The sequence below is a fragment of the Sceloporus undulatus genome, chromosome 1 (genome assembly GCF_019175285.1).
Source record: "Sceloporus undulatus isolate JIND9_A2432 ecotype Alabama chromosome 1, SceUnd_v1.1, whole genome shotgun sequence".
In the NCBI taxonomy this organism is placed as follows: domain Eukaryota; kingdom Metazoa; phylum Chordata; class Lepidosauria; order Squamata; family Phrynosomatidae; genus Sceloporus; species Sceloporus undulatus.
In genome coordinates this window covers 719,672-729,429 of record NC_056522.1, presented here as the reverse complement: position 1 = coordinate 729,429, position 9,758 = coordinate 719,672, and the positions used below count along the sequence as shown (strand labels likewise).

Sequence of the window (9,758 nt, the reverse complement as noted above, 5' to 3'; positions counted from 1 at the left end):
AGTGGGTGAAGATGGCAGCTGCCATGCAGAGCTTGTTCGCATGGAACCAAAAGCTTGCCAGCAAGAGGGAGGACAATGTTGACCAGGATGGTGTAGCGGTAGTAGGATACTTGGGAAGGGGAAAATGGGATAATCCTGGGATTACAGGGAACTGGGTTGGGATCACCACTCTTGAGTTGTGGATGATAATCCCCTGCCACAAACCACTCTATTCTGCTTTGGCCAGACCTCACCTAGAATATTGTGTCCCGCTGAGGATATTACAGAACTGCTCATATGATGATAAAAACCTAGTCTAGTCAAGAACACATTTGCTTAGAAAGTGGTGGAGTCCCCTTCTTTGGATGTCTTTGAACAGAAACTGGATGGCCATCTGTCAATGATGCTTTGGCTGTGAGCTCCTGCATGGCAGAGTTGGGTTGGACTGGATGGCCCTTCTTGGGGTCTCTTCCAACTCTAGGATTCTATAAGAAGGGGTTCAAAGAGAGGGGGCTGAGGTGCCAGTAGTTGTTCAAGCAGAGGACTCCAAAGGAGCAGGAGACCCCAAGGCAGCCATGGGAGGTGGGGAGTGCGCCCCCAGCCTCTAGGGAGGATGCGCCCCATAGCTGCACATGGAGAAACAATTTCACCCACCACTGGAGAAGAGGCGTCTCCACCTTTGCTGGCCTTGGGAATGTCATCCACAAACCTCTCTGGGGGACCCCATGGCTATTGTGGTGAGATGGAGGCACCTTGTATGCCTTTGGCTCCATTGCTTGTCACTACCACCACCCACAGCAAACTGGTCCCCCTCTAGGAATAGGCTCTGAACCCTTGTGCAACTCAAATGCCACCATTTTCACACAAGGAAATGTGAAGCCTGCAGATGGGAATCCCTCCCGGGGGGCCACCCAAATCAGGCCCTGCAGAGGTCGGTAATCCCCCCACGCTCCCGAGGATTTCACACCCAAAAACAAAGTGCTAGACTGGGGCAGCCCCTTTATTAGCAACAGTCAGAGTCCTGCAAAAGATGGATCTGGCCCCTTGGGCTGGGAGTGAAGCTCAGCCCCACATGACCGGGCTCCAGTTCTTGGAGAAGAGAAATGTCAGTCTGTGCAACGGATGCTGTTGTCCCAGGAATGGTCCATCAGACATGGCACACTAAAGGCTGCCCCACTGCCCCTTGTCCTGTGCCAGACACCGATGGGTCCGTCTGCACTAGGACGCCTTGGCCTTCCTCCGCTGGGTGGTCCAGAGCAGGACGGAGAGGGTGGCAGTGACAGCTCCCAAAGTCCCAAAGAAGGGCAGGTAAGGGAAGGTGCCCTGCAAGGGAAAGGCAAGTCAGGGGCATCATTTACACACTCAAAAAAGCTCAGCTTCAAGGAAAGACCCCAAAGGCCCCCTGACCCCCAGCATGGACATGAGAGAGAACACGGCCTATGAATGGAGGGGTAGCTCTGTCTGTCTTGCATCTCTTGCAATTATGGTTGCCCTGGGCGGAAGAACTGGCTCCTCCAGAGCTATCCCTGGGCCAGCCACAGTCTGTGCCCAGAGTGGGTCCAGTGATGCTGCTAAAGGGGAAGCTGATGGATGCCAGTTCTGCCAACCCCTCTCTGCCCCAGTGCCCAGGCTCCCTTGGGGCTCAGGGAAATCCTTCACAGCTGCTCCCTCTGGCCACTTCACTCCAGAACCAGCTGCCCCCTGCAACCCCCCTCCCGCCCTCTCTCTTCAGGGCCAACTCACCTGGCGCAAGCACTTGTAGCCATGGAATGGGCTCACACATAGGCACTGGGGCAAGCCAGGCCCATCGGGGGCACAGAGGGAGCCCTCTGGGCACAGCCAGCCTGCAGGAAGGGCAGGAGAGGGACAAGGTGAGGACGGGCCCCCCCTTTCCCTTGGCTTTCCCTCCCCAGGGCTCACTCCAGCATTAGCTCTCAGCTCCCAGTCCCTGGCCATCCTTGTCTCCTTCCCAAAGCAGCATCCCCTCTTGGGCTGCCCCTAGGGATACATGGGGTGGATTGTACAGTTGGAGGCTGCTTCAATACTCTCCCATTCCCAACAGCAGCAAGCCCTCACAAATCCTTTGGGGATTTCTGCCCCAGCTCCTCAGTGGGTCCAAATCCACTACTGGACCAAGGTGCTCCAAATGGCACACAGCAGAAGCCAAGCCCCCACCAGAAGGAAGGGCCTTGTCCTCTTGAGGGATCTGCTGCCCTGTGTCACAGTCCAAGGCTGCCATGTTCCCTCCTTGCCCCCAGTTCAGTTGTCAATGTGAAGAAAGGGATCTGGAGAAGAGGGACAAGAGCTCTGCTATGCCAGAAGACTTGCAGCACATGCTTCTATGCCAGGCAAAAGAAGAGGACCCACTCTGAGACTCCCCTCTTGCTCATTGCTGCCCCAGACCCTAATCCATCATCCTGCAGCTGATGTGCTCCAGAGGATCCTTTGCCTCTATCTCTGCGCTGTGAAGCTGCAACAGGCTCCATAAGGAACTCTGGTGGCTCTGCAAAGCCATTCCCCACCTCCTGCTGCCACCCATCAGGCCTGTCTGTTGGCTCTCCACTGTGCAAGCCCCATGCCAAACATTCCCCTCCGCACCTAGTCCAGCTGAGCCATCGCAGGGGTTCCTCTGGCCTTGGCAGACCCGGCTGTTCCCTCGGACGGAGGTGCTGTTCCATCCTTCGCTGCCCCCAGGGCAGTCCACATTCAGAGGCAGAACCCTGCAGACCAGGAAGGACTCTTTCAGGGTCTGGTGGGAGGCAGCGGGGGCAAGGCCTAGTGTGCCAACCCCCAACAGGACCCAGAAGCCAAGCACCCATAACTGCTTCCACTAAGGAGGACAAGTGGCCCAAGTCCAGGATCTGGACCCAGCTCCCTCCGCACCACTCACAGGGTCTCCAGGTGAGAAAATCCCCGGAAGGCCTCCGTGGGGAGAGGTTCCAATGGATTATCGCTCAGATCACTGCAAGAAGAAGAGGAAAGTGCATTCAGGCTCTGAGCCAAGCTCCCCCTCTTGACCTGTGAAAGATTTATGGCATTGTACACTTCCCTCAGATCTGACCACTTCCTGTGATGACCCAAATTTAACAGTATTGGAGTGACTTGTCCCTTCCTTTCCCTAAAGATGGACGCTGCACCTACAACTCAGACTTCAGGCGCCTCCACTTTCCCAGAACAACATGCCTGAACCCAGCAGTGGGCTGCTATGGACTATTTATAGGAGCTAAGAGTAGCCTGGAAGGTGGGCAAGACCAAAGAGGACCCCTACCTATTGGGATCCGGAGCCGCTTGGGTATTTTTAAGGTTTCAGTACCCAAACGTGTGTCTGTGTCTTCAAGTCACCTGTTGATTCATGGTGACCCCATTAATTCCATAGGGTTTTCTTAGGCAAAGACACCTCAGAGGTGATTCTGCCACTTCCTTCCTGCAAAATGTAGCCCACAGCATCTGTTGGCAGTCTCCCCCGCAAGTACTAACCAGAGCTGACCCTGCTTAGCTTCCAAGATCAGACGGGATCAGGTGCCTTTGGGGCATTTAGTCCTATTTGCACACATTGAAGCCTAGGCCGAGACCTCTAGCACTGCAGCCCACTCCTTGAGTATTGGGCTCACAGGCTGTCCTCCCTCCCTTGCTCCCTCCCTTACCTGTCTGCATGAAGGGGGCCTTGCAGGGGCCTCTAAGGGCCAGAGATCCACCTTTCTTCCTCCCCTCCCCATCTGCATGAAGAACCCCCAGGGGACCCAATGGCCAGAGACCCCTCTTCTGGTTCTGCATCTCAGGAGTGACCTGGACTCACATGACGATGGCGGTGCTGGCCTCCTGGAAGCTGGAGCAGAGCCTCTGCAGGGAGCAGTTCCCCAGGTCCAGCCTAGAGATGAAGAGGAAGACAAGGAGGCCACAGCCACCTGAGATTACTTCCCAGCCCACCCAACTCAACCCAATTCAACTTCCCTGCGGAGGAAGGCATTTGGGGCTGGAGCAGAGAAGGGCTTTCCCTAAAGCTCTGCTGGACAAGGACATTAATTGGGCCTCTGGGGCAGGAGCTGTGGCCAGTTGCCCCCCCCCCACGGAGGATGACCAGATGTCCTCTTTTTCCAGGGCATGTCCTCCATTTCAACCTTCTGACCAAGAGGAAGAATTCCCAAATGCCCTACATCTGGAACATGAGTAAGAAGAATGAATCCCTCCACGTTTGTGGCTTTGGGTTTTGGGGAATTATGTTCTCTCTAGGAATCTCTACGTCAGTGATGGCGAAGCTATGGCACACATGCCAGCGGTGGCACTCAGAGCCCTCTCTGTGGGCACATGTGCCATCGTCCCAGCACAGAGTTTGCCAGAGTTTGTTACTAGAAAGAGGGACATGGCACTTTGCAGTTAATAAGTGGGTTTTGGGTTGCAGTTTGGGCACTCGGCCTCTAAGAGGTTCACCATCACTGCTCTACGTTGCCCAGATTTAGTTGGCAATACTGTTGTGTTGGAGAACCTAGAAATTCCTAGAGAAGACACTTGCTGATTGGATTATTTGTGGATTTGACAATACGTCTTCTCTATGAATCTCTAGGCCCTCCAGTACAACTCTGCCAGAAGTTGATCATAGAGTTATGCTAGAGAAAACCTAAAAGTTCCTAGGGAAGACACTCCTCTAAGCATTTGTAGGTCCTCCAGTGTGACCCTATGAATATCTTCTGGGAGACGTTGGCCATAGAGTTGCCCTGGAGGACCTGGGGGTTCCTAGAGAAGACACTCATCTGGGCCTTTGTATGTCCTGCAGGGTGACCCTATGAATATCTTCTGGGAGACGTTGGCCATAGACTTGCCCTGGAGGACCTGGGGGTTCCAAGAGAAGATACTCATCTGGGCCTTTGCAGGTCCTGCAGGGTGACCCTATGAATATCTTCTGGGAGACGTTAGCCCTAGAGTTGCCCTGGAGGACCTGGGGGTTCCAAGAGAAGACACGGGCCTTGTAGGTCCTGCAGGGTGACCCTATGAATACTTCTGGGAGTTGCCATAGAGTTGCCCTGGAGACCTTGCGTTTCCAAGAGAAGACATCACTGGGCCTTTGTGGTCCTGCAGGGTGACCCTATGAATATCTTCTGGGAGATGTTGGCCACAAATGCCCTTCAACCTGGGAGTTCCAGAGAAGACACTCATCTGGGCCTTGGCAAGTCCTGCAGGGTGACCCTATGAATATCTTCTAGAGACTTGGCCCTAGAGTTGCCCTGGAGGACCTGGGGGTTCCAAGAGAAGACACTCATCTGGGCCTTTGTAGGTCCTGCAGGTGACCATGAATATCTTCTGGAGACTGGGCCATAGACTTGCCCTGGAGGACTGGGGTTCCTAGAGAAGACACTCATCTGGCCTTTGCAGGGTCCTGCAGTGTGACCCTATGAATATCTTCTGGGAGATGTTGGCCATAGAGTTGCCCTGGAGGACCTGGGGGTTTCCTAGAGAAGACACTCATCTGGCCTTTGTATGTCTGCAGGGTGACCCTATGAATATCTTTGGGAGACGTTGGCCATAAGGGCCCTGGAGGACCTGGGGTTCCTAGAGAAGAACACTAATCTGGGCCTTTGTGGCCCAGCAGGTGACCTATGAATACTCTGGGAGACGTTGGCCATAGAGTTGCCCTGGAGGACCTGGGGGTTCCAAGAGAAGACACTCATCTGGGCCTTTGTATGTCCTGCAGGTGACCCTATGAATATCTTGGGAGACGTTGGCCATAGAGTTGCCCTGGAGGACCTGGGGCTCCAAGAAGACACTCATCTGGGCCTTGTAGCCTGCAGGTGACCCTATGAATATCTTCTAGGAGACGTTGGCCCTAGAGTTGCCTGGAGGACCGGGGGTTCCAAAGAAGACACTCATCTGGGCCTTTGCAGTGCCTGCAGGGTGGACCTATGAATCTTCTGGAGACGTTGGCCCTAGAGTGCCCTGGAGACCTGGGGTTCCAAGAGAAGACACTCATCTGGGGCCTTTGTAGGTCCTGCAGGTGACCCTATGAATATCTTCTGGGAGACGTTGCCTAGAGTTGCCCTGGAGGACCTGGGGGTTCCAAGAGAAGACACTCATCTGGGCCTTTGAGGTCCTGCAGGGTGACCCTATGATATTTCTGGGAGATGTTGGCCTAAGTTGCCCGGGAGACCTGGGGGTTCCAGAGAGAGACACTCATTGGGCCTTTGAGGTCCTGCAGGGTGACCCTATGAATATCTCGGGAGACTTGGCCATAGATTGCCCTGGAGGACCTGGGGGTTCCACAAGACACACTCATCTGGCCTTTGAGGTCCTGCAGGGTGACCCTATGAATATCTTCTGGGAGATGTTGGCCATAGACTTGCCCTGGAGGACTGGGGGTTCCTAGAGAAGACACTCATCTGGCCTTTGATGTCCTGCAGGGTGACCCTATGAATATCTTTGGAGACGTTGGCCATAGGTTGCCCTGGAGGACCTGGGGTTTCCAAGAGAAGACACTCATCTGGGCCTTTTGCTGCAGCGGGTGACCCTATGAATATCTTCTGGGAGACGTTGGCCATAGAGTTGCCTGGAGGACCTGGGTTCCTAGAGAAGACACCATCTAGCCTTTGTAGTCCGCAGGGTGACCCTTGAATATCTTCTGGGAGACGTTGGCCATAGAGTTGCCCGGAGGACCTGGGGGTTCCAGAGAAGACACTCATCTGGGCCTTTGGAGTCCTGCAGGGTGACCCTATGAATATCTTCTGGGAACGTTGGCCATAGATTGCCCTGGAGGACCTGGGGGTTCCAGAGAACAGTCATCTGGGCCTTGTGGTCCTGCAGGGTGACCCTATGAATATCTCTTGGAGAGCTGGCCCAGAGTTGCCCTGGAGGACCTGGGGTTCCTAGAGAAGACACTCTCTGGGCCTTTGTATGTCCTGCAGGTGACCCTATGAATATCTTCTGGAGAGCGTTGGCCATAGAGTTGCCCGGGAGGACCTGGGGTTCTAGAGAAGAACTCATCTGGCCTGTATGTCCTGCAGGGTGACCCTATGAATACTTCTGGGAGACGTTGGCCATAGAGTTGCCCTGGAGGACCTGGGGGTTCCAGAGAAGACACTCATCTGGGCCTTTGTAGGTGCAGGGTGACCCTATGAATATCTTCTGGGAGACGTTGGCCATAACTTGCCCTGGAGGACCTGGGGTTCCAAGAGAAGACAGTCATCTGGGCCTTTGTAGGTCCTGCAGGTGACCCTATGAATATCTTCGGGGAGATTGCGGCCATAGATTGCCCGGGAGGACCTGGGTTCCTAGAGAAGACACTCTCTGGCCTTTTGAGGTCCTGCAGGGTGACCCTATGAATATCTTCTGGGAGATTGGCCATAGAGTTGCCCTGGAGGACCTGGGGGTTCTAGAGAAGACACTCATCTGGGCCTTTGTATGTCCTGCAGGGTGACCCTATGATACTTTGGGAGACGTTGGCCATAGAGTTCCCTGGAGGACCTGGGGTTCCAGAGAAGACACTAATCTGGGCCTTTGGGCCAGCAGGTGACCCTATGAATATCTTCTGGGAGACGTTGGCCATAGAGTTGCCGGAGAGACTGGGGGTTCCTAGAGAAGACATCATCTGGCCTTGTAGGTCCTGCAGGTGACCCTATGAATATCTCCGGAGACGTTGGCCATAGATTGCCCTGGAGGACCTGGGGGTTCCGAGAAGACACTCATCGGGCCTTTGTATGTCCGCAGGGTGACCCTATGAATATCTCTGGGAGACGTTGGCCATAGAGTTGCCTGGAGGACCTGGGTTCCAAGAGAAGAATCTTCTGGGCCTTTGTAGGTCCGCAGGGTGACCCTAGAAATCTTCTGGGAGAGTTGGCCATAGAGTTTGCCGGAGGACCTGGGCTCCAAGAGAAGACACTCATCTGGCCTTTGTAGGTCCGCAGGGTGACCCTAGTGAATATCTTCTGGAGACGTGGCCTAGGTTGCCCTGGAGGACCTGGGGGTTCCAGAGAAGACATCAGCGGGCCTTGTAGTCTGCAGGGTGACCCTATGATATCTCTGGAGACGTTGGCCCATAGAGTTGCCTGGAGGACCTGGGGGTTCCAAGAGAAGACACTCATCTGGCCTTTGTATGTCCTGCAGGGTGACCCTATGATCTTCTGGAGACGTTGGCCTAGAGTTGCCCTGGAGGACCTGGGGGTCCAAGAGAAGACACTCATCTGGGCCTTTGAGGTCCTGCAGGGTGACCTATGATATTTCTGGGAGAGTTGGCCATAGAGTTGCCCTGGAGGACTGGGGTTCCAAGAGAAGACACCATCTGGGCCTTGTAGTCCTGCAGGTGACCTATGAATACTTCTGGGAGACGTTGGCCATAGACTTGCCCTGGAGGACCTGGGGTTTCTCGAGAAGACACTCATCTGGCCTTTGCGGTCCTGCAGGGTGACCCTATGAAATCTCTGGGAGATGTTGGCCTAGAGTGCCCTGGAACCTGGGGTTCCTAGAGAAGACACTCATCTGGGCCTTTGTAGGCCTGCAGGGTGACCCTATGAATATCTTTTGGGACGTTGGCCATAGAGTTGCCCTGGAGGACCTGGGGTTCCTAGAGAAGCACTCATCTGGCCTTTGTATGTCCTGCAGGGTGACCTGTGATATCTATCTTCTGGGAGACGTTGGCCATAGAGTTGCCCGGGAGGACCTGGGGTTCCTAGAGAAGACACTCATCTGGGCTTTGTATGTCCGCAGGTACCCTATGAATATCTTCTGGAGACGTTGGCCATAGAGTTGCCCTGGAGGACCGGGGGTTCCTAGAGAAGACACTCATCGGGGCCTGTGTATGTCCTGCAGGGTGACCCATGAATATTTCTAGGAGAGGTTGGCCATAGACTTGCCCTGGAGGACCTGGGGGTTCCTAGAGAAGACACTCATCTGGGCCTTTGTTGTAGTCCTGCAGGGTACCCTATGGATATCTCTCTGGAGAACGTTGGCCATAGAGTTGCCCTGGAGGACCTGGGGGTTCCTAGAGAAGACACGCATCTAGGCCTTTGCAGGTCTGCAGGGTGACCCTATGAATATTTCTGGGAGACGCTGGCCATAGAGTTGCCCTGAGGACTGGGGGTTCCTAGAGAAGCACCATCTGGGCCTTTGTAGGTCTGCAGGGTGACCCTATGAAATCTTCTAGGAAACGTTGGCCATAGACTTGCCCTGGAGGACCTGGGGGTTCCTAGAGAAGACATCATCTGGGCCTTTGTAGGTCCTGCAGGGTGACCCTATGGATATCTTCTGGAGACGTTGGCCATAGAGTTGCCCTGGAGGACCTGGGGGTTCCTAGAGAGACACTCATCTGGGCCTTTGTAGTCCTGCAGGGTGACCCTATGAATAATCTTTCTGGGAGACGCTGGCCATAGAGTTGCTCTGGAGGTTCCTAGAGGGGCGTTCCCTCAGGTAAACAGATTGGTGGGGCTTGCTTTGGGCCTTTCCCCGCCTCATTCAGGGCCTCTGTCTCCCCGGCGAAGGTGAAGGGAGCCACCGAGGGGCGGCGAGACTCACCCCACTATCATCGCCGCCTGTCCTTCGAGGCAGCAGCGTCCCCTCAGCGCCGCTCCCGGCCCCCGTCCTGAGCAGAAGGCGGCTACCGCAGAGCCCTTCCTCGCCGGACCCGCGCAGCACTCGCCGTCGCAGAGCCATGCGGAGGCCCTCTCCCTCTCCGGCCCTCCGCTGCCCAGGGCCCCTGGCGAGGCCCCAGCGAGGAAGGCGGCCAGGAAGGCGAGGAGCAACAAAGGGGCTCCGGAGGAGAAGGGCCAGCTGGGCGCAGCCATTTTGGTCCTCACGTGACC

At 55.2% G+C, this 9,758-nt stretch overlaps 1 protein-coding gene across 3 annotated transcripts; it reads right to left on the bottom strand.

The window, feature by feature from the left end:
• Positions 1 to 961: 961 nt before the first annotated feature.
• Positions 962 to 9,744, bottom strand: LOC121919295 (all-trans retinoic acid-induced differentiation factor-like). Of its 3 annotated transcripts, XM_042445756.1 has the most exons (6): positions 9,472 to 9,744; positions 3,776 to 3,847; positions 2,870 to 2,941; positions 2,578 to 2,699; positions 1,723 to 1,823; positions 962 to 1,302 (listed from the first exon to the last, which is right to left on the bottom strand). In XM_042445756.1, exons 1-6 carry the CDS (start codon positions 9,738 to 9,740, stop codon positions 1,198 to 1,200), a joined length of 741 nt encoding a protein of 246 aa, XP_042301690.1. In that variant the 5' UTR covers positions 9,741 to 9,744; the 3' UTR covers positions 962 to 1,197. The 3 variants fall into 3 exon arrangements, with proteins under 3 accessions (XP_042301690.1, XP_042301691.1, XP_042301692.1); XM_042445757.1 differs by lacking the exon at positions 1,723 to 1,823; XM_042445758.1 differs by lacking the exon at positions 2,578 to 2,699.
• Positions 9,745 to 9,758: the final 14 nt, after the last annotated feature.